This window comes from Carcharodon carcharias, chromosome 22 (genome assembly GCF_017639515.1).
Source record: "Carcharodon carcharias isolate sCarCar2 chromosome 22, sCarCar2.pri, whole genome shotgun sequence".
NCBI lineage: Eukaryota > Metazoa > Chordata > Chondrichthyes > Lamniformes > Lamnidae > Carcharodon > Carcharodon carcharias.
In genome coordinates, this window is record NC_054488.1 from 65855666 (window position 1) to 65880098 (window position 24433).

General features: G+C 56.1%; 1 protein-coding gene across 1 annotated transcript in view; it reads right to left on the minus strand.

The window, feature by feature from the left end:
• LOC121293692 (rab11 family-interacting protein 4-like) overlaps positions 1 to 24433 on the minus strand; it is a 286264-nt gene that overhangs the window by 249903 nt on the left and 11928 nt on the right. Inside the window, exon 2 of the mRNA XM_041216861.1 lies at positions 18618 to 18829. Within this exon, the coding sequence (XP_041072795.1) occupies positions 18618 to 18829 (212 nt within the window). The remainder of the gene's footprint in view (positions 1 to 18617; positions 18830 to 24433) is intronic.

Consider the following 24433-nt stretch of genomic DNA (forward strand, 5'->3'; position numbering starts at 1 on the left):
CAGTGATTCCCGGGATCAAGGTGAGGGTCAGTGATTCCCGAGATCAGGGGAAGGGTCAGCGATTCCCCCAGGATCAGGGTGTGGGTCAGTGATTCCCTGGATCAGTGTGAGGGTAAGTGATTCCCAGGATCTGGGTGAGGATCAGTGATTCCGTGGGGATCAGCGTGAGGGTCAGTGATTCCCAAGATCAGGGTGAGGGTCAGTGATTCCGGGATCAGGGTGAGGGTCAGTGATTCCCGGGAGCAGCGTGACGGTCAGTGATTCCCGGGTGATCAGGGTGCGGGTCAGTGATTCCCAGGGGATCAGGGTGATGGTCAGTGATTCCCAGGGGATCAGGGTGAGGGTCAGTGATTCCCGGGGGATCATGGTGAGGGTCAGTGATTCCCAGGCGATCAGGGTAAGGGTCAGTGATTCCCAGGGGATCAGCGTGAGGGTCAGTGATTCCCTGGGGATCAGGGTGAGGGTTAGTGATTCCCGGGGGATCAGGGTGAGGGTCAGTGATTCCCGGGTGAACATGGTGAGTGTCAGTGATTCCCGGGGGATCAAGGTGAGGGTCAGTGACTCCCAGGGGATCAGGGTGAGGGTCAGTGATTCCTGGGTGATCAGGGTGCGGGTCAGTGATTCCCAGGGGACCAGGGTGAGGGTCAAAGATTCCCGGGGGATCAGGGTAAGGGTCAGTGATTCCCGGGTGATCATGGTGATTGTCAGTGATTCCCAGGGGATCAGGGTGAGGGTCACTGATTTCCGGGTGATCAGGGTGAGGGTCAGTGATTCCCAGGGGATCAGGGTGAGGGTCAGTGATTCCCGGGTGATCATGTTAAGGCTCAGTGATTCCCGGGGGATCAAGGTGAGGGTCAGTGATTCCCGGGATCATCGTGACGGTCAATGATTCCCGGGAGATCAGGGTGCGAGTCAGTGATTCCCAGGGGATCAGGGTGCGAGTCAGTGATTCCCAGGGGATCAGGGTGAGGGTCAGTGATTCCCGGTGGATCAGGGTGAAAGTCAGTGATTCCCGGGTGATCATGGTGAGGGTCAGTGAATCCCAGGCGATCAGGGTAAGGGTCAGTGATTCCCAGGGGATCAGCCTGAGGGTCAGTGATTCCCAGGTTCAGCGTGACGGTCAGTGATTCCCGGGATCAGGGTGGGGATCAGTGATTCCCTGGGGATCAGCGTGAGGGTCAGTGATTCCCGGGATCAGGGTGAGGGTCAGTGATTCCCGGGGGATCAGGGTGAGGGTCAGTGATTCCCAGGTTCACGTGACGGTCAGTGATTCCCGGGATCAGGGTGGGGATCAGTGATTCCCTGGGGATCAGCGTGAGGGTCAGTGATTCCCGGGATCAGGGTGAGGGTCAGTGATTCCCGGGGGATCAGGGTGAGGGTCAGTGATTCCTGGGATCAGGGTGAAGGCCAGTGATTCCCGGGATCAGGGCGAGGGTCAGTCATTCCCGGGATCAGCGTGAGGGTCAGTGATTCCTGGGATCAGGGTGAGGGTTAGTGATTCCCGGGGGATCAGGGTGACGGTCAGTGATTCCCGGGTGACCAGGGTGAGTGTCAGTGATTCCCGGGATCAGCGTGAGGGTCAGTTATTCCCAGGGGATCAGGGTGAGGGTCAGTGATTCCCGGGGGGTCAGGGTGAGGGTCAGTGATTCCTGGGGGATGACGGTGAGGGTCAGTGATTCCCGGGGGATGAGGGTGAGGGTCAATGATTCCCGGGGGATCAGGGTGAGGGTCTGTTATTCCCGGAAGGTCAGGGTGAGGGTCTGTTATTCCCGGGATCAGGGTGAGGGCCAGTGATTCCCGGGATCTGGGTGAGGGTCAGTGATTCCCGGGGGATCAGGGTGAGGGTCAGTGATTCCTGGGATCCGGGTGAAGGTCAGTGATTCTCAAGATCAGGGTGAGGGTCAGTCATTCCCAGGATCAGCGTGATGGTCAGTGATTACCGGGATCAAGGTGGGGATCAGTGATTCCCTAGGGATCAGCCTGAGGGCCAGTGATTCCCGGGATCTGGGTGAGGGTTAGTGATTCCTGGGGGATCAGGATGAGGGTCAGTGATTCCCGGGGGATCAGGGTGAGGGTCAGTGATTCCTGGGATCCGGGTGAAGGTCAGTGATTCTCAAGATCAGGGTGAGGGTCAGTCATTCCCGGGATCAGCGTGATGGTCAGTGATTCCTGGGGGATGATGGTGAGGGTTAGTGATTCCTGGGGGATCAGGGTGAGGGTCAGTGATACCCGGGGATCAGGGTGAGGGTCAGTGATTCCCGGGGATCAGGGTGAGGGTCAGTGATTCCCGGGGATCAGGTTGAGGGTCAGTGATTCCCGGGGATCAGGGTGAGGGTCAGTGATTTCAGGGGGATCGGTGTGAGGATCAGTTATTCCTGGGATCAGGGTGAGGGTCATTGATTCCCGGGATCAGGTTGAGGGTCACTGATTCCCGGGATCAGGGTGCAGGTCAGTGATTCCCATGATCAGCGTGAGGTTCAATGATTCCGTGGATCAGGGTGAGGGGTCAGTGATTCCCGGGTTCAGGGTGATGGTCAGTGATTCCTGGGGGATGATGGTGAGGGTCAGTGATTTCCGGGGGATCAGGTTGAGGGTCAGTGATTCCTGGTATCAGGGTGAGGGTCAGTGATTCCCGGGATCAAGGTGAGAGTGAGTGATTCCTGGGATCAGGGTGAGGGTCAGTGATTCCTGGGATCAGGGTGAGGGTCAGTGTTTCCCGAAATCAGGGGGAGGGTCAGTGAGTCCCCCAGGATCAGGGTGTGGGTCAGTGATTCCCGGGATCAAGGTGAGGGTCAGTGATTCCCGAGATCAGGGGGAGGGTCAGCGATTCCCCCAGGATCAGGGTGTGGGTCAGTGATTCCCGGGATCAGTGTGAGGGTAAGTGATTCCCAGGATCTGGGTGAGGATCAGTGATTCCGTGGGGATCAGCGTGAGGGTCAGTGATTCCCAAGATCAGGGTGAGGGTCAGTGATTCCGGGATCAGGGTGAGGGTCAGTGATTCCCGGGAGCAGCGTGACGGTCAGTGATTCCCGGGTGATCAGGGTGCGGGTCAGTGATTCCCAGGGGATCAGGGTGATGATCAGTGATTCCCAGGGGATCAGGGTGAGGGTCAGTGATTCCCGGGGGATCATGGTGAGGGTCAGTGATTCCCAGGCGATCAGGGTAAGGGTCAGTGATTCCCAGGGGATCAGCGTGAGGGTCAGTGATTCCCTGGGGATCAGGGTGAGGGTTAGTGATTCCCGGGGGATCAAGGTGAGGGTCAGTGATTCCCAGGGGATCAGGGTGAGGGTCAGTGATTCCCGGGTGATCAGGGTGCGGGTCAGTGATTCCCAGGGGACCAGGGTGAGGGTCAAAGATTCCCGGGGGATCAGGGTAAGGGTCAGTGATTCCCGGGTGATCATGGTGAGTGTCAGTGATTCCCGGGGGATCAAGGTGAGGGTCAGTGATTCCCAGGGGATCAGGGTGAGGGTCAGTGATTCCCAGGGGATCAGGGTGAGGGTCACTGATTTCCGGGTGATCAGGGTGAGGGTCAGTGATTCCCAGGGGATCAGGGTGAGGGTCAGTGATTCCCAGGGGATCAGGGTGAGAGTCAGTGATTCCCGGGGGATCAGGGTGAGGGTCAGTGATTCCCGGGTGATCATGGTGAGGGTCAGTGATTCCCAGGCGATCAGGGTAAGGGTCAGTGATTCCCAGGGGATCAGCCTGAGGGTTAGTGATTCCCTGGGGATCAGAGTGAGGGTCAGTGATTCCCAGGTTCAGCGTGACGGTCAGTGATTCCCGGGATCAGGGTGGGGATCAGTGATTCCCTGGGGATCAGCGTGAGGGTCAGTGATTCCCGGGATCAGGGTGAGGGTCAGTGATTCCCGGGGGATCAGGGTGAGGGTCAGTGATTCCCGGGGGATCAGGGTGAGGGTCAGTGATTCCCGGGGGATCAGGGTGAGGGTCAGTGATTCCTGGGATCAGGGTGAAGGCCAGTGATTCCCGGGATCAGGGCGAGGGTCAGTCATTCCCGGGATCAGCGTGAGGGTCAGTGATTCCTGGGATCAGGGTGAGGGTTAGTGATTCCCGGGGGATCAGGGTGACGGTCAGTGATTCCCGGGTGATCAGGGTGAGTGTCAGTGATTCCCGGGATCAGCGTGAGGGTCAGTTATTCCCAGGGTATCAGGGTGAGGGTCAGTGATTCCCGGGGGGTCAGGGTGAGGGTCAGTGATTCCTGGGGGATGACGGTGAGGGTCAGTGATTCCCTGGGGATGAGGGTGAGGGTCAATGATTCCCGGGGGATCAGGGTGAGGGTCTGTTATTCCCGGAAGGTCAGGGTGAGGGTCTGTTATTCCCGGGATCAGGGTGAGGGTCAGTGATTCCCAGGATCAGCGTGATGGTCAGTGATTACCGGGATCAGGGTGGGGATCAGTGATTCCCTAGGGATCAGCGTGAGGGCCAGTGATTCCCGGGATCTGGGTGAGGGTTAGTGATTCCTGGGGGATCAGGATGAGGGTCAGTGATTCCCGGGGGATCAGGGTGAGGGTCAGTGATTCCTGGGATCCGGGTGAAGGTCAGTGATTCTCAAGATCAGGGTGAGGGTCAGTCATTCCCGGGATCAGCGTGATGGTCAGTGATTCCTGGGGGATGAGGGTGAGGGTCAGTGATTCCTGGGGGATCAGGGTGAGGGTCAGTGATTCCCGGGGATCAGGGTGAGGGTCAGTGATTCCCGGTGGATCAGGGTGAAAGTCAGTGATTCCCGGGTGATCATGGTGAGGGTCAGTGAATCCCAGGCGATCAGGGTAAGGGTCAGTGATTCCCAGGGGATCAGCCTGAGGGTCAGTGATTCCCAGGTTCAGCGTGACGGTCAGTGATTCCCGGGATCAGGGTGGGGATCAGTGATTCCCTGGGGATCAGCGTGAGGGTCAGTGATTCCCGGGATCAGGGTGAGGGTCAGTGATTCCCGGGGGATCAGGGTGAGGGTCAGTGATTCCCAGGTTCACGTGACGGTCAGTGATTCCCGGGATCAGGGTGGGGATCAGTGATTCCCTGGGGATCAGCGTGAGGGTCAGTGATTCCCGGGATCAGGGTGAGGGTCAGTGATTCCCGGGGGATCAGGGTGAGGGTCAGTGATTCCTGGGATCAGGGTGAAGGCCAGTGATTCCCGGGATCAGGGCGAGGGTCAGTCATTCCCGGGATCAGCGTGAGGGTCAGTGATTCCTGGGATCAGGGTGAGGGTTAGTGATTCCCGGGGGATCAGGGTGACGGTCAGTGATTCCCGGGTGACCAGGGTGAGTGTCAGTGATTCCCGGGATCAGCGTGAGGGTCAGTTATTCCCAGGGGATCAGGGTGAGGGTCAGTGATTCCCGGGGGGTCAGGGTGAGGGTCAGTGATTCCTGGGGGATGACGGTGAGGGTCAGTGATTCCCGGGGGATGAGGGTGAGGGTCAATGATTCCCGGGGGATCAGGGTGAGGGTCTGTTATTCCCGGAAGGTCAGGGTGAGGGTCTGTTATTCCCGGGATCAGGGTGAGGGCCAGTGATTCCCGGGATCTGGGTGAGGGTCAGTGATTCCCGGGGGATCAGGGTGAGGGTCAGTGATTCCTGGGATCCGGGTGAAGGTCAGTGATTCTCAAGATCAGGGTGAGGGTCAGTCATTCCCAGGATCAGCGTGATGGTCAGTGATTACCGGGATCAAGGTGGGGATCAGTGATTCCCTAGGGATCAGCCTGAGGGCCAGTGATTCCCGGGATCTGGGTGAGGGTTAGTGATTCCTGGGGGATCAGGATGAGGGTCAGTGATTCCCGGGGGATCAGGGTGAGGGTCAGTGATTCCTGGGATCCGGGTGAAGGTCAGTGATTCTCAAGATCAGGGTGAGGGTCAGTCATTCCCGGGATCAGCGTGATGGTCAGTGATTCCTGGGGGATGATGGTGAGGGTTAGTGATTCCTGGGGGATCAGGGTGAGGGTCAGTGATTCCCGGGGATCAGGGTGAGGGTCAGTGATTCCCGGGGATCAGGGTGAGGGTCAGTGATTCCCGGGGATCAGGTTGAGGGTCAGTGATTCCCGGGGATCAGGGTGAGGGTCAGTGATTTCAGGGGGATCAGTGTGAGGATCAGTTATTCCTGGGATCAGGGTGAGGGTCATTGATTCCCGGGATCAGGTTGAGGGTCACTGATTCCCGGGATCAGGGTGCAGGTCAGTGATTCCCATGATCAGCGTGAGGTTCAATGATTCCGTGGATCAGGGTGAGGGGTCAGTGATTCCCGGGTTCAGGGTGATGGTCAGTGATTCCTGGGGGATGATGGTGAGGGTCAGTGATTTCCGGGGGATCAGGTTGAGGGTCAGTGATTCCTGGTATCAGGGTGAGGGTCAGTGATTCCCGGGATCAAGGTGAGGGTGAGTGATTCCTGGGATCAGGGTGAGGGTCAGTGATTCCTGGGATCAGGGTGAGGGTCAGTGTTTCCCGAAATCAGGGGGAGGGTCAGTGAGTCCCCCAGGATCAGGGTGTGGGTCAGTGATTCCCGGGATCAAGGTGAGGGTCAGTGATTCCCGAGATCAGGGGGAGGGTCAGCGATTCCCCCAGGATCAGGGTGTGGGTCAGTGATTCCCGGGATCAGTGTGAGGGTAAGTGATTCCCAGGATCTGGGTGAGGATCAGTGATTCCGTGGGGATCAGCGTGAGGGTCAGTGATTCCCAAGATCAGGGTGAGGGTCAGTGATTCCGGGATCAGGGTGAGGGTCAGTGATTCCGGGATCAGGGTGAGGGTCAGTGATTCCCGGGAGCAGCGTGACGGTCAGTGATTCCCGGGTGATCAGGGTGCGGGTCAGTGATTCCCAGGGGATCAGGGTGATGATCAGTGATTCCCAGGGGATCAGGGTGAGGGTCAGTGATTCCCGGGGGATCATGGTGAGGGTCAGTGATTCCCAGGCGATCAGGGTAAGGGTCAGTGATTCCCAGGGGATCAGCGTGAGGGTCAGTGATTCCCTGGGGATCAGGGTGAGGGTTAGTGATTCCCGGGGGATCAAGGTGAGGGTCAGTGATTCCCAGGGGATCAGGGTGAGGGTCAGTGATTCCCGGGTGATCAGGGTGCGGGTCAGTGATTCCCAGGGGACCAGGGTGAGGGTCAAAGATTCCCGGGGGATCAGGGTAAGGGTCAGTGATTCCCGGGTGATCATGGTGAGTGTCAGTGATTCCCGGGGGATCAAGGTGAGGGTCAGTGATTCCCAGGGGATCAGGGTGAGGGTCAGTGATTCCCAGGGGATCAGGGTGAGGGTCACTGATTTCCGGGTGATCAGGGTGAGGGTCAGTGATTCCCAGGGGATCAGGGTGAGGGTCAGTGATTCCCAGGGGATCAGGGTGAGAGTCAGTGATTCCCGGGGGATCAGGGTGAGGGTCAGTGATTCCCGGGTGATCATGGTGAGGGTCAGTGATTCCCAGGCGATCAGGGTAAGGGTCAGTGATTCCCAGGGGATCAGCCTGAGGGTTAGTGATTCCCTGGGGATCAGAGTGAGGGTCAGTGATTCCCAGGTTCAGCGTGACGGTCAGTGATTCCCGGGATCAGGGTGGGGATCAGTGATTCCCTGGGGATCAGCGTGAGGGTCAGTGATTCCCGGGATCAGGGTGAGGGTCAGTGATTCCCGGGGGATCAGGGTGAGGGTCAGTGATTCCCGGGGGATCAGGGTGAGGGTCAGTGATTCCCGGGGGATCAGGGTGAGGGTCAGTGATTCCTGGGATCAGGGTGAAGGCCAGTGATTCCCGGGATCAGGGCGAGGGTCAGTCATTCCCGGGATCAGCGTGAGGGTCAGTGATTCCTGGGATCAGGGTGAGGGTTAGTGATTCCCGGGGGATCAGGGTGACGGTCAGTGATTCCCGGGAGATCAGGGTGAGTGTCAGTGATTCCCGGGATCAGCGTGAGGGTCAGTTATTCCCAGGGTATCAGGGTGAGGGTCAGTGATTCCCGGGGGGTCAGGGTGAGGGTCAGTGATTCCTGGGGGATGACGGTGAGGGTCAGTGATTCCCTGGGGATGAGGGTGAGGGTCAATGATTCCCGGGGGATCAGGGTGAGGGTCTGTTATTCCCGGAAGGTCAGGGTGAGGGTCTGTTATTCCCGGGATCAGGGTGAGGGTCAGTGATTCCCAGGATCAGCGTGATGGTCAGTGATTACCGGGATCAGGGTGGGGATCAGTGATTCCCTAGGGATCAGCGTGAGGGCCAGTGATTCCCGGGATCTGGGTGAGGGTTAGTGATTCCTGGGGGATCAGGATGAGGGTCAGTGATTCCCGGGGGATCAGGGTGAGGGTCAGTGATTCCTGGGATCCGGGTGAAGGTCAGTGATTCTCAAGATCAGGGTGAGGGTCAGTCATTCCCGGGATCAGCGTGATGGTCAGTGATTCCTGGGGGATGAGGGTGAGGGTCAGTGATTCCTGGGGGATCAGGGTGAGGGTCAGTGATTCCCGGGGATCAGGGTGAGGGTCAGTGATTCCCGGGGATCAGGGTGAGGGTCAGTGATTCCCGGGGATCAGGGTGAGGGTCAGTGATTTCTGGGGGATCAGGGTGAGGATCAGTTATTCCTGGGATCAGGGTGAGGGTCAGTGATTTGCGGGATCAGGGTGAGGATCAGTAATTCCCGGGGGATGAGGGTGAGGGTCAGTGATTCCCGGGGGATCAGGGTGAGGATCAGTGAATCCTGGGATCAGGGTGAGGATCAGGGATTCCTGGGATCAGGGTGAGGATCAGTGATTCCTGGGATCATGGTGAGGATCAGTGATTGCTGGGAGCAGGGTGAGGGTCTGTGATTCCCCGGAGGTCAGGGTGAGGGTCTGTTATTCCCGGGATCAGGGTGAGGGTCAGTGATTCCCAGGATCAGCGTGATGGTCAGTGATTACCGGGATCAGGGTGGTGATCAGTGATTCCCAGGATCAGGTTGAGGGTCACTGATTCCCGGGATCAGTGTGCAGGTCAGTGATTCCCGGGGGATCAGGGTGAGGGTCAGTGATTCCTGGGATCCGGGTGAAGGTCAGTGATTATCAAGATCAGGGTGAGAGTCAGTCATTCCCGGGATCAGCGTGACGGTCAGTGATTCCTGGGATTAGGGGGAGGGTCAGTGATTCCTGGGGAATGAGGGTGAGGGTCAGTGATTCCCAGGGGATCAGGGTGAGGGTCAGTGATTCCCGGGGGATCAGGGTGAGGGTAAGTGATTTCTGGGGGATCAGGGTGAGGATTAGTAATTCCTGGGATCAGGGTGAGGGTCAGTGATTCGCGGGATCAGGGTGAGGATCAGTGATTCCTGGGGGATGAGGGTGAGGGTCATTGATTCCCAGGGTATCAGGGTGAGGGTCAGTGAATCCTGGGATCAGGGTGAGGATCAGTGATTCCTGGGATCAGGGTGAGGATCAGTGATTGCTGGGATCAGGGTGAGGGTCAGTGAATCCTGGGATCAGGGTGAGGATCAGTGATTCCTGGGATCAGGGTGAGGATCAGTGATTGCTGGGATCAGGGTGAGGGTCTGTGATTCAAAGGAGGTCAGGGTGAGGTTCACTGATTCCCGGGATCAGGGTGCAGGTCAGTGATTCCCGGGATCAGCATGAGGGTCAATTATTCCCTGGATCAGGGTGAGGGGTCATTGATTCCCGTGATCAGGGTGAGGGTCAGTGATTCCTGGGGGATGATGGTGAGGGTCAGTGATTCCCGGGGGATGATGGTGAGGGTCAGTGATTCCCGGGGGATCAGGGTGAGGGTCAGTGATTCCTGGGATCAGGGTGAGGGTCAGTGATTCCCGGGATCAGGGTGAGGGTCAGTGATTCCCAGGGGATCAGGGTGAGGGTCAGTGATTCCCAGGATGAGGGTGAGTGTCAGTGATTCCCGGGTGATCATGGTGATTGTCATTGATTCCCGGGGGATCAAGGTGAGGGTCAGTGATTCCCTGGGGATCAGGGTGAGGTCAGTGATTCCCGGGATCAGCGTGAGGGTCAGTGATTCCCGGGGGATCAGGGTGAGGGTCAGTGATTCCCAGGATGAGGGTGAGGGTCAGTGATTCCTGGGTGATCAGGGTGAGGGTCAGTGATTCCTGGGGGATGAGGGTGAGGGTCAGTGATTCCTGGGATCAGGGTGAGGATCAGTGATTCCAGGGGGATCAGGGTGAGGGTCAGTGATTCCTGGGTGATCAGGGTGAGGGTCAGTGATTCCTGGGGGATGAGGGTGAGGGTCATTGATTCCTGGGATCAGGGTGAGGATCAGTGATACCAGGGGGATCAGGGTGAGGGTCAGTGATTCCCGGGGGATCAGGGTGAGGGTCAGTGTTTCCTGGGGGATCAGGGTGAGGGTCAGTGATTCCAGGGGGATCAGGGTGAGGGTCAGTGATTCCCGGGGGATAAGGGTGAGGGTCAGTGATTCCCGGGATCAGGGTGAGTTTCAGTGATTTTCGGGATCAGGGTGAGGTTCAGTGATTTTCAGGATCAGGGTGAGGGTCAGTGATTCCCGAGATCAGGGGGAGGTTCAGTGATTCCCCCAGGATCAGGGTGTGGGTCAGTCATTCCCGGGATCAGCCTGAGGGTAAGTCATTCCCAGGATCTGGGTGAGGATCAGTGATTCCGTGGGGATCAGCGTGAGCGTCAGTGATTCCCGGGATCAGCGTGACGGTCAGTGATTTCCGGGTGATCAGGGTGACGGTCAGTGATTTCCGGGTGATCATGCTGAGGGTCAGTGATTCCCGGGGGATCAAGGTGAGGGTCAGTGATTCCGTGGGGATCAGCGTGAGGGTCAGTGATTTCCGGGATCAGCGTGACGGTCAGTGATTTCCGGGTGATCAGGGTGTGGGTCAGTGATTCCCAGGGGATCAGGGTGAGGGTCAGTGATTCCCGGGAGATCATGCTGAGGGTCAGTGATTCCTGGGGGATCAAGGTGAGAGTCAGTGATTCCCTGGGGATCAGGGTGAGGGTCAGTGATTCCCGGAATCAGCGTGAGGGTCAGTGATTCCCGGAATCAGCGTGAGGGTCAGTGATTCCCGGAATCAGCGTGAGGGTCAGTGATTCCCGGAATCAGCGTGAGGGTCAGTGATTCCCGGGGGATGAGGGTGAGGGTCAGTGATTCCTGGGATCACAGTGAGGGTCAGTGATTCCCGGGATCAGGGTGAGGGTCAGTGATTCCTGGGGGATGAGGGTGAGGGTCAGTGATTCCTGGGATCAGGGTGAGGATCAGTGATTCCTGGGATCAGGGTGAGGATCAGTGATTCCTGGGGTCAGGGTGAGGATCAGTGATTCCTGGGGTCAGGGTGAGGATAAGTGATTCCTGGGGTCAGGGTGAGGATCAGTGATTCCTGGGATCAGGGTGAGGATCAGTGATTGCTGGGATCAGGGTGAGGGTCTGTGATTCCCGGGGGATCAAGGTGAGGGTCAGTGATTCCCAGGGGATCAGGGTGAGGGTCAGTGATTCCCGGGTGATCATGCTGAGGGTCAGTGATTCCTGGGGGATCAAGGTGAGAGTCAATGATTCCCTGGGGATCAGGGTGAGGGTCAGTGATTCCCGGAATCAGCGTGAGGGTCAGTGATTCCCGGAATCAGCGTGAGGGTCCATCATTCCCTGGATCAGGGTGAGGGGTCAGTGATTCCCGTGATCAGGGTGAGGGTCAGTGATTCCAGGGGGATGATGGTGAGGGATAGTGATTTCCGAGGGATCAGGGCGAGGTTCAGTGATTTTCGGGATTAGGGTGAGGGTCAGTGATTCCCGAGATCAGGGGGAGGTTCAGTGATTCCCCCAGGATCAGGGTGTGGGTCAGTCATTCCCGGGATCAGCCTGAGGGTAAGTCATTCCCAGGATCTGGGTGAGGATCAGTGATTCCGTGGGGATCAGCGTGAGCGTCAGTGATTCCCGGGATCAGCGTGACGGTCAGTGATTTCCGGGTGATCAGGGTGTGGGTCAGTGATTCCCAGGGGATCAGGGTGAGGGTCAGTGATTCCCGGGAGATCATGCTGAGGGTCAGTGATTCCTGGGGGATCAAGGTGAGAGTCAGTGATTCCCTGGGGATCAGGGTGAGGGTCAGTGATTCCCGGAATCAGCGTGAGGGTCAGTGATTCCCGGAATCAGCGTGAGGGTCAGTGATTCCCGGAATCAGCGTGAGGGTCAGTGATTCCCGGAATCAGCGTGAGGGTCAGTGATTCCCGGGGGATGAGGGTGAGGGTCAGTGATTCCTGGGATCACAGTGAGGGTCAGTGATTCCCGGGATCAGGGTGAGGGTCAGTGATTCCTGGGGGATGAGGGTGAGGGTCAGTGATTCCTGGGATCAGGGTGAGGATCAGTGATTCCTGGGATCAGGGTGAGGATCAGTGATTCCTGGGGTCAGGGTGAGGATAAGTGATTCCTGGGGTCAGGGTGAGGATCAGTGATTCCTGGGATCAGGGTGAGGATCAGTGATTGCTGGGATCAGGGTGAGGGTCTGTGATTCCCGGGGGATCAAGGTGAGGGTCAGTGATTCCCAGGGGATCAGGGTGAGGGTCAGTGATTCCCGGGTGATCATGCTGAGGGTCAGTGATTCCTGGGGGATCAAGGTGAGAGTCAATGATTCCCTGGGGATCAGGGTGAGGGTAAGTGATTCCCGGAATCAGCGTGAGGGTCAGTGATTCCCGGAATCAGCGTGAGGGTCCATCATTCCCTGGATCAGGGTGAGGGGTCAGTGATTCCCGTGATCAGGGTGAGGGTCAGTGATTCCAGGGGGATGATGGTGAGGGATAGTGATTTCCGAGGGATCAGGGTGAGGGTCAGTGATTCCTGGGATCAGGGTGAGGGTCAGTGATTCCCGGGATCAAGGTGAGGGTCAGTGATTCCCGGGATCAAGGTGAGGGTCAGTGATTCCCGGGATGAGGGTGAGGGTCAGTGATTCCCGAGATCAGGGTGTGGGTCAGTCATTCCCGGGATCAGCCTGAGGGTAAGTGATTCCCCGGATCTGGGTGAGGATCAGTGATTCCGTGGGGATCAGCGTGAGGGTCAGTGATTCCCAGGATCAGCGTGACGGTCAGTGATTTCCGGGTGATCAGCGTGAAGGTCAGTGATTCCCAGGGGATCAGGGTGAGGGTCAGTGATTCCCGGGTGATCATGGTGATGGTCAGTGATTCCCGGGGGATCAACGTGAGGGTCAGTGATTCCCTGGGGATCAGGGTGAGGGTCAGTGATTCCCGGGATCAGCGTGAGGGTCAGTGATTCACGGGGGATCAGGGTGAGGGTCAGTGATTCCCAGGATGAGGGTGAGGGTCAGTGATTCCCGGGATGAGGGTGAGGATCAGTGATTCCCGGGGTTGAGGGTGAAGGTCAGTGATTCCTGGGATCACGGTGAGGGTCAGTGATTCCCGGGATCAGGGTGAGGGTCAGTGATTCCCGGGTGATCAGGGTGAGGGTCAGAGATTCCTGGGGGATGAGGGTGAGGGTCAGTGACTCCTGGGATCAGGGTGAGGATCAGTGATTTCCAGGGGGATCAGGGTGAGGGTCAGTGATTCCCGGGATCAGGGTGAGGGTCAGTGATTCCTGGGGGATGAGGGTGAGGGTCATTGATTCCTGGGATCAGGGTGAGGATCAGTGATTCCAGGGGCATCAGGGTGAGGGTCAGTGATTCCCGGGGGATCAGGGTGAGGGTCAGTGATTCCTGGGGGATCAGGGTGAGGGTCAGTGATTCCAGGGGGATCCGGGTGAGGGTCAGTGATTCCCGGGGGATAAGGGTGAGGGTCAGTGATTCCCGGGATCAGGGTGAGTTTCAGTGATTTTCGGGATCAGGGCGAGGTTCAGTGATTTTCGGGATTAGGGTGAGGTTCAGTGATTCCCGAGATCAGGGGGAGATTCAGTGATTCCCCCAGGATCAGGGTGTGGGTCAGTCATTCCCGGGATAAGCGTGAGGGTAAGTGATTCCCAGGATCTGGGAGAGGATCAGTGATTCCGTTGGGATCAGCGTGAGGGTCAGTGATTCCCGGGATCAGCTTGACCGTAGGTGATTTCCGGGTGATCAGGGTGAGGGTCAGTGATTCCCAGGGGATCAGGGTGAGGGTCAGTGATTCCCGGGTGATCATGGTGAGGGTCAGTGATTCCCGGGGGATCAAGGTGAGGGTCAGTGATTCCCTGGGGATCAGGGTGAGGGTCAGTGATTCCCGGGATCAGCGTGAGGGTCAGTGATTCCCGGGGGATCAGGGTGAGGGTCAGTGATTTCCAGGATGAGGGTGAGGGTCAGTGATTCCCGGGATCAGGGTGAGGATCAGTGATTCCCGGGGGATGAGGGTGAGGGTCAGTGATTCCTGGGATCACGGTGAGGGTCAGTGATTCCCGGGATCAGGGTGAGTGTCAGTGATTCCCGGGTGATCAGGGTGAGGGTCAGTGATTCCTGGGGGATGAGGGTGAGGGTCAGTGATTCCTGGGATCAGGGTGAGGATCAGTGATTCCAGGGGGATCAGGGTGAGTGTCAGTGATTCCCGGGGGATCAGGGTGAGAGTCAGTGATTCCTGGGGGATCAGGGTGAGGGTCAGTGATTCCAGGGGGATCAGGGTGAGGGTCAGTGATTCCCGGGGGATAAGGGTGAGGGTCAGTGATTCCCGGGATCAGGGTGAGTTTCAGTGATTTTCGGGATCAGGGTGAGTTTCAGTGATTTTCGGGATCAGGGTGAGGGTCAGTGATTCCCGGGATCAGGGTGAGGGTCAGTGATTCCCGGGATCAGGGTGAGAGTCAGTGATTCCCGGGATCAGGGTGAGAGTCAGTGATTCCCGGGATCAGGGTGAGTGTCAGTGATTCCCGGGATCAGGGTGAGTGTCAGTGATTCCCGGGGGATCAGGGTGAGGGTCAGTGATTCCCGGGGGATAAGGGTGAGGGTCAGTGATTCCCGGGGGATCAGGGTGAGGGTCAGTGATTCCCGGGGGATAAGGGTGAGGGTCAGTGATTCCCGGTGAATCAGGGTGAGGGTCAGTGATTCCCGGGGGATCAGGGTGAGGGTCAGTGATTCCCAGGATATCAGGGTGAGGGTCAGTGATTCCCAGCGGATCAGGGTGAGGGTCAGTGATTCCCAGGGGATAAGGGTGAGGGTCAGTGATTCCCGGGGGATCAGGGTGAGGGTCAGTGATTCCCAGGGGATAAGGGTGAGGGTCAGTGATTCCGGGGGTTCAGGGTGAGGGTCAGTGATTCCCGGGGGATAAGGGTGAGGTTCAGTGATTCCCGGGGGATCAGGGTGAGGGTCAGTGATTCCCAGGGTATCAGGGTGAGGGTCAGTGATTCCCAGGGGATAAGGTTGAGGGTCAGTGATTCCCAGGGGATAAGGGTGAGGGTCAGTGATTCCCGGCGGATCAGGGTGAGGGTCAGTGATTCCCAGGGGATAAGGGTGAGGGTCAGTGATTCCCGAAGGATCAGGGTGAGGGTCAGTGATTCCCAGGGGATAAGGGTGAGGGTCAGTGATTCCCGGGGGTTCAGGGTGAGGGTCAGTGATTCCCGGGGGATCAGGGTGAGGGTCAGTGATTCCCAGGGGATCAGGGTGATGGTCAGTGATTCCCGGGATCAGGGTGAGGGTCAGTGATTCCCGGGATCAGGGTGAGCATCAGTGATTCCTGGGATCAGGGTGAGGGTCAGTGATTCCCAGGGGATAAGAGTGAGGGTCAGTGATTCCTGGGATCAGGGTGAGGGTCAGTGATTGCCAGGGTATCAGGGTGAGGGTCAGTGATTCCCAGGGGATAAGGGTGAGGGTCAGTGATTCCCAGGGTATCAGGGTGAGGGTCAGTGATTCCCAGGGGATAAGGTTGAGGGTCAGTGATTCCCAGGGGATAAGGTTGAGGGTCAGTGATTCCCGGGATCAGGGTGAGGGTCAGTGATTGCCAGGGTATCAGGGTGAGGGTCAGTGATTCCCAGGGGATAAGGGTGAGGGTCAGTGATTCCCGGCGGATCAGGGTGAGGGTCAGTGATTCCCAGGGGATAAGGGTGAGGGTCAGTGATTCCCGGGGGATCAGGGTGAGAGTCAGTGATTCCTGGGGCATCAGGGTGAGGGTCAGTGATTCCAGGGGGATCAGGGTGAGGGTCAGTGATTCCCGGGGGATAAGGGTGAGGGTCAGTGATTCCCGGGATCAGGGTGAGTTTCAGTGATTTTCAGGATCAGGGTGAGGGTCAGTGATTCCCGGGATCAGGGTGAGGGTCAGTGATTCCCGGGATCAGGGTGAGAGTCAGTGATTCCCGGGATCAGGGTGAGAGTCAGTGATTCCCGGGATCAGGGTGAGTGTCAGTGATTCCCGGGATCAGGGTGAGTGTCAGTGATTCCCGGGGGATCAGGGTGAGGGTCAGTGATTCCCGGGGGATAAGGGTGAGGGTCAGTGATTCCCGGGGGATAAGGGTGAGGGTCAGTGATTCCCGGTGAATCAGGGTGAGGGTCAGTGATTCCCGGGGGATCAGGGTGAGGGTCAGTGATTCCCAGGGTATCAGGGTGAGGGTCAGTGATTCCCAGCGGATCAGGGTGAGGGTCAGTGATTCCCAGGGGATAAGGGTGAGGGTCAGTGATTCCCGGGGGATCAGGGTGAGGGTCAGTGATTCCCAGGGGATAAGGGTGAGGGTCAGTGATTCTGGGGGTTCAGGGTGAGGGTCAGTGATTCCCGGGGGATAAGGGTGAGGTTCAGTGATTCCCGGGGGATCAGGGTGAGGGTCAGTGATTCCCAGGGTATCAGGGTGAGGGTCAGTGATTCCCAGGGGATAAGGTTGAGGGTCAGTGATTCCCAGGGGATAAGGGTGAGGGTCAGTGATTCCCGGCGGATCAGGGTGAGGGTCAGTGATTCCCAGGGGATAAGGGTGAGGGTCAGTGATTCCCGGGGGATCAGGGTGAGGGTCAGTGATTCCCAGGGGATAAGGGTGAGGGTCAGTGATTCCCGGGGGTTCAGGGTGAGGGTCAGTGATTCCCGGGGGATCAGGGTGAGGGTCAGTGATTCCCGGGGGATCAGGGTGATGGTCAGTGATTCCCGAGATCAGGGTGAGGGTCAGTGATTCCCGGGATCAGGGTGAGCATCAGTGATTCCTGGGATCAGGGTGAGGGTCAGTGATTCCCAGGGGATAAGGGTGAGGGTCAGTGATTCCTGGGATCAGGGTGAGGGTCAGTGATTGCCAGGGTATCAGGGTGAGGGTCAGTGATTCCCAGGGGATAAGGGTGAGGGTCAGTGATTCCCGGCGGATCAGGGTGAGGGTCAGTGATTCCCAGGGGATAAGGGTGAGGGTCAGTGATTCCCAGGGTATCAGGGTGAGGGTCAGTGATTCCCAGGGGATAAGGTTGAGGGTCAGTGATTCCCAGGGGATAAGGTTGAGGGTCAGTGATTCCCGGGATCAGGGTGAGGGTCAGTGATTGCCAGGGTATCAGGGTGAGGGTCAGTGATTCCCAGGGGATAAGGGTGAGGGTCAGTGATTCCCGGCGGATCAGGGTGAGGGTCAGTGATTCCCAGGGGATAAGGGTGAGGGTCAGTGATTCCCGGGGGATAAGGGTGAGGGTCAGTGATTCCCAGGGGATAAGGGTGAGGGTCAGTGATTCCCGGGGGTTCAGGGTGAGGGTCAGTGATTCCCGGGGGATAAGGGTGAGGTTCAGTGATTCCCGGGGGATCAGGGTGAGGGTCAGTGATTCCCGGGGGATCAGGGTGAGGGTCAGTGATTCCCGGGGGATCAGGTTGAGGGTCAGTGATTCCCGGGGGAAAAGGGTGAGGGTCAGTGATTCCCGGGATCAGGGTGAGGGTCAGTGATTCCCGGGATCAGGGTAAGGGTCAGTGATTCCCGGGGGATCAGGGTGAGGGTCAGTGATTCCCGGGGGATCAGGGTGATGGTCAGTGATTCCCGGGATCAGGGTGAGGGTCAGTGATTCCCGGGATCAGGGTGAGCATCAGTGATTCCTGGGATCAGGGTGAGGGTCAGTGATTGCCAGGGTATCAGGGTGAGGGTCAGTGATTCCCAGGGGATAAGGGTGAGGGTCAGTGATTCCCGGCGGATCAGGGTGAGGGTCAGTGATTCCCAGGGGATAAGGGTGAGGGTCAGTGATTCCCGGGGGATCAGGGTGAGGGTCAGTGATTCCCAGGGGATAAGGGTGAGTTTCAGTGATTCCCTGGGGTTCAGGGTGATGGTCAGTGATTCCCGGGGGATAAGGGTGAGGTTCAGCGATTCCCGGGGGATCAGGGTGAGGGTCAGTGATTCCCGGGGGATCAGGGTGAGGGTCAGTGATTCCCGGGGGATCAGGGTGAGGGTCAGTGATTCCCGGGGGAAAAGGGTGAGGGTCAGTGATTCCCGGGATCAGGGTGAGGGTCAGTGATTCCCGGGATCAGGGTGAGGGTCAGTGATTCCCGGGGGATCAGGGTGAGGGTCAGTGATTCCCGGGATCAGGGTGAGGGTCAGTGATTCCCGGGATCAGGGTGAGCATCAGTGATTCCTGGGATCAGGGTGAGGGTCAGTGATTCCCAGGGGATAAGGGTGAGGGTCAGTGATTCCTGGGATCAGTGTGAGGGTCAGTGATTCCCAGGGGATAAGAGTGAGGGTCAGTGATTCCCGGGGGATCAGGGTGAGGGTCAGTGATTCCTGGGGGATGAGGGTGAGGGTCAGTGATTCCCGGTGGATCAGGGTGAGGGTCAGTGATTCCCGGGATCAGGGTGAGGGTCATGTTGTGGGTCACTTACTGTTCTGTGCCCGGCAGGAACAAAGTGACCATCTGACTGCCCTTCTCCTCCTCTGTGCCCGGCTCTGATTCCTCCGAATTCTGGGTACCCTCGATGGCGCTGTCCATGTCCAACTCATGGGGAATCGCCTGCTGGGCAAGTGTCATGGTGTGGTCATCAGGGTAGAGATCCCCGTCACAGTCCAGGAAGCTGCTGTCTGTCACCGCTGCTGCCTGTAGGGAAATGCAGTCAGTTGGCAAAAGGCTAAGGGTCACACAGGAAAGGTCAGGGTCACATGGGAAGGGTCAGCAATTGTCAGGTAAGTAATGTTTCCTGTAAATAAATGTGATGGAATAGTTTTCAAACTGTTCTTTTCTGATTATAGTGAGAAAATACTGACAGACCCAATATCAAAGCACATGTCATCCAACAAATACAGGTTCAAAGAAACGAGAGAACTTTATAAACCGTACCCAGTGGTTTGGAAATGTGAAGTAGGATGAGGCTGTTGTCTGACTCACTCACTCAATCAAAATAGAAAAGTCTCTGATGATCTGATCACTTGTCAGTTTTGGGTGAAAAGGGGACAAGGACACCAATAACACAGCGAGGTGAGGGAGGTGGGGGGGGTGGGGGGGGTTCTCTGGGGGTGGGGCTCACAACAAACTCACTTTATTCCAGACTGACGAGCTCCTGTAAATAGATCCTCAAACTAACAAGAGGAGGCCATTCAGCCCATTCAGTCCGTTTTAGCATTTAATGAAATCATGGGCAGGATTTTTCATGGCGTCTGGGCACATACCCAACTTGCTGGAGTGTGAATGGCGCTTGGTGATGTCCAGCGAGCGTCCCAACTTCACTTGGCTGGCGCACGCAAGAGTCGGAAGTGTGGTCGCCGACAATCAGGAGGGCGATTGAGACCATTAAAGTTGTAATGAAACCCACCCAACGTTACAGTCGGCAGCTCGGGTGAATCCACCAGGCAGCCTTTGTAATTTTCAGGAAACCTCTCCACGGGCAGGATGAGGTTTCTGTTATTCCATGAAGAAGATGAGAATGTCTGGACAGAATTTCCATCATGTATACGTCCAGGTGACTGATTCTGGTGCATGGGCGTTTTTTTCAGAATTTAAAATCCTTTTTTATTACATTTAAATTCTTCAGCTCCCTGAGGCAGCTCTCTGCTTTCAGGGACCTTTCATTCCGCGTTCCCCTGAACCCACCCGGACCCCCCACCCGGACTTCAGCGCTCACCCTCCTCCCACCCCCACCCCAGCAGCACTGAGCTTCTCAGCACACGCTTCACACTAGCTGGTGTTAATTGGCCAGCGTGAGATCGGGGTCAGGGGTCCGATCGCAGCCAGGGGTCCGATCGCGGCCAGGGGTCTGATCGCGGTCAAGGGTCCGATCGTGGCCAGGGGTCTGATCGCGGTCAAGGGTCCGATCGTGGCCAGGGGTCTGATCGCGGTCAGGGGTCAGATCGCAGCCAGGGGTCCGATCGTAGCCAGGGGTCCGACTGCAGTCAGGGGTCCGATCGGGGTCAGGGGTCCGATCGGGGTCAGGGGTCTGATTGGGATCAGGGGTCCGATCCCTGACCACTCCCAGGCCCACTGACTGTGGGCACTCGCTGAACTAAAACTCTGATGTGTATCTCAGCTCCATTTACCCAGCTTGCTACAAATCCCTAACCTCACAAATCTATCCACCTCCGTTTGGAAGGTTCCAATCGACCCTCTCCCCAGCCTCACCATCTCATAGTGAAGGCGGTGGAGAGAGTGCAATAAAGATTGACAAGAGTGGTTGCAGGGATGAGGAACTTTGGTTACGTGGGTTGATTGGAGAAATTACTACTGTTTTCCTTGGAGAAGAGAAGGTACAGAGGAGATTTGATAGAGGTATTTAAAATCATGAGGGTTCTAGAGAGAGCAGATAGGGAAAAACTGTTGCCGTTGGCGGAAGGATCGAGAACGCGAGGGCACAGATTTAAGATGATTGGCAAAAGAAGCAACGGTGACTGAGGAAAAACTTCTTTGCACAGCGATTGAAATAAGCTGCCTGAGAGTTTGGTGGAAGCAGATTCGATCATAGCTTTCAATAGGGAATTGGCTCATTATCTGAAAAGGAAGGCGTTGGGTGTGGGACTAGGCACATCAGTAATTGGGGGGGGGGTCAGCACAGTCACGACGGGATGAATGGCCTCCTTCTGCATGGTAACCGTTCTGTGTTTCTGTGAAGCTTGACCACAGCTAGAGCATTGCATCCGGTTCCGGTTACCAGGCTTTAGGAAGGATGTGAGGGTTCCCTCGAGGGGGTGTGGAGGAGATTTACCCGAGTGGTTCCAGGGATGAGGGGTTTTAGCTACAAGGTTGAGTCGGAGAAGCTGGGGCTATTCTCCTTGGAGCAAAGGAGATTGAGGGGAGATTTGCTAGAGGAGGGTAAGATTCTGACAGGGTTAGATGAGGTAGATGAGGAAAAACTCTTCCCATTAGCTGGTGGTACATGGACTGAGGGACATAGATTTAAGGTTTCAGGCAGGAGATGCAGGGGGAAGGTGAAGAAAGCTTCTATTCACTGCAAGTCGTAACAACCTGGAACTCGCTGCTCACAAGGTGGTGGAAGTGGAGACGACCAATGATTTAACAAAGAGATTGGATGGGCACCCGAAGGAAATAAACTTACAGGGATAGGGCCGGGATAGAGTGGGTGAATGGGACTGACTGGGTTGGTCTACAGAGAGCCAGCATGGACTGGATGGGCCAAAAGGCCTCCTTCTGTGCTGTAATGATTCTGTGATTAGATGTCTGCACTGCATCCCCTCCAAGGCCAGTCTCTTCCTGAGGTGCGGGGCCCAGAACTGAACCCAGTTACTCCAGGTGGGGTCTGAGCAGAGTTTTAAACAACTGAAGCATCACTTCCTCCCCTTTGTATTCCAGCCCTGTTGAGATAAAGGCCAACAATCCGTGAAGCTCTTTGATTGGGTTTTGTTCCTTTCCAATAGTTTTTAATAATTAGTTACCAGAACACCCAAATCTCTCTGATTCTTCATGGCTCCTAGACTCTCACCATGAAGAAGATATTCCCAAATGTCTTTCTCTATCCACAGTTGTTACAATGCTGATGTTTGGAGGATTATTATGTTTTGTATCTTTTGGTTGTAAGAACATTATAGTTTGGGACCGTATCTTTAAATTTAGGGTAAATGAAAGGAGTCATTTGACTGATGCTGGCATCTGTGGGGGTGGGGAGGGTGTTAGTTGTTAATCATCAGAAGAGGGCTCAAAAAGAGGTGGGGGTATCAGGTTTAAACACTGTTGACAATGACAACTGTTTCAAGGTTCACAACAAGAAGACCCTGTGTCTCTTAAGACCCAGATAGGCACTATCAATACCACTTTGTGAGGAGTTATGCTGGACCTTGTCCCTTTGTTTCCAAGATGAAACAGAGTGATGATCACAGATAGCTAATTAACACTTCTACGTAGATACAGGCTGATGTGATTCCTGATGCTGTGGGGAGGGGAGGACAGTACAAGAGGCCATTTTAAGATCAGGTCACAGGCTTCCCTATAAACCCAGAAATATCCCAGAGAAAATGGAGTTGCAGTTTTTGGGTCTTGTGTGATTTGCAGCTGAGTTGTGGATCAAAAAGAGATAGATGTTAGTTGGGCCTGCACCTTAAGCAGAGAAAATACTGACTATTGGATGTAGGTGGGAGCTCACGCTCAGTTCGAAGACCAAATTTGTTAGGTGTTAAAACAAGCCTGGAGGGTTCACCTAGCTGGAGCTATAGGGAGAAGCCCCAAGAAAACTCTCACTGTGGGGGATAACACAAGAAATGGAAAAGAATATAAATAAACCCTCGGATGCTGTGAATCACTTTGCTCACAGGATTTTGGATGTCTACTTAAGAGACCGAGAAATGCAACAAAACTGGGGTTTTCGATTGTCGTTAGAAGTAGAAAGGGGCAAACTCTCTTCAGTGGTTTGAAGTGTAAGTTGCTCTACAAGAAGAAAATAGCATTTAATTAGAAAATAATGTTTAACGAGTAGCGTTCTGTCTTTAGTCATTGATACAGAAAAAGTTATTTTAAAACCTGAAATCTTGATGTGTTATTCTCTCAGCTTAATAACTAGAAGTTCAAATCTCTCATTAAACTGATTTGGTTTCTGCAGAAACCTCGCACTTTCCCACATTGAACTCCATCTGAACTGAACTGAACACTGTTTATCCCCACTCAGTCTGTCCCTGTTCCTTTGTAACTTCCTGCTCCCATCCATACCACTTACTGCATGTTCCAACAGTGTCATGTGCAAACATGGATATACAGCTTCTATCCCTTCATCCAAGTCAATGGCACAGAGGGAGTGAAAACACCAGAAGAGGCAGGATGGGGAACAATGGGATCTTGCTGTGCTGTAAAGTTTGATGCAATGTGTATGGTGAAAAGGTCAGAAGCGTAGTGCATAATTAGGGAGAGGTATCAGCCCAGGGGGGCTTCAGATAGAGAACAGGGGGTTCTAAGGGAGAATGTGAAACTCAGCAGAGAAGAGATTCAATCACAAAAACGACACAGTTGACATTGATATCTCCAAGCCTATCACTGACCCCTGACCCCCGACCCCCGACCCTCATCACTGATTGTATCACGAATAAGGCTGAGGGCAATGACTCAGAAAGGTAGTTGAAGGCAACCTCAACTCAACCTCAATTCACTCTCTAAACCCTCCCAACAACGCCCCAGCAGTTATTGTATTGATAGAACCCTGCATTGTCAGAGGGTCAGTACTGAGGGTGAGCTGCACTGTCAGAGGGTCAGTACTGAGGGAGGGCCGCACTGTCAGAGGGTCAGTACTGAGGGAGCGCTGCACTGTCAGAGGGTCAGTACTGAGGGAGTGCAGCACTGTCAGAGGGTCAGGAGGGAGAGAGTGCTGCACTGTCAGAGGGTCAGTACTGAGGGAGTGCTGCACTGTTGGAGGGTCAGGACTGAGGGAGTGCTGCACTGTCGGAGGGTCAGGACTGAGGGAGTGCTGCACTGTCGGAGGGTCAGTACTGAGGGAGTGCTGCACTGTCAGAGGGTCAGTACTGAGGGAGTGCTGCACTGTCAGAGGGTCAGTACTGAGGGACTGCTGCATTGTCAGAGGGTCAGTACTGAGGGAGTGCAGCACTGTCAGAAGGTCAGGAGGGAGAGAGTGCTGCACTGTCAGAGGGTCAGTACTGAGGGAGCGCTGTACTGTCAGAGGGTCAGTACTGAGGGAGCGCTGCACTGTCAGAGGGTCAGTACTGAGGGAGTGCTGCACTGTCAGAGGGTCAGTACTGAGGGAGTGCTGCACTGTCAGAGGGTCAGGAGGGAGAGAGTGCTGCACTGTCAGAGGGTCAGGAGGGAGAGAGTGCTGCACTGTCAGAGGGTCAGTACTGAGGGAGTGCTGCACTGTTGGAGGGTCAGGACTGAGGGAGTGCTGCACTGTCGGAGGGTCAGTACTGAGGGAGTGCTGCACTGTCAGAGCGTCAGGACTGAGGGAGCGCTGCACTGTCAGAGGGTCAGTACTGAGGGAGTGCAGCACTGTCGGAGGGTCAGTACTGAGGGAGTGCTGCACTGTCAGAGGGTCAGTACTGAGGGAGTGCTGCACTGTCAGAGGGTCAGGACTGAGGGAGTGCTGCACTGTCAGAGGGTCAGGACTGAGGGAGTGCTTCACTGTCGGAGGGTCAGTGCAATAGTGTTTCTGCGTTGATTCAAGAGGCTGATGCTCTTGGTCTTTCGGAGATACAGGGTGCTGATGATGGGTTGAAACCTGAGTACATTTATCTGCTATAAATAAATACTCAGTCAGTCACCAAA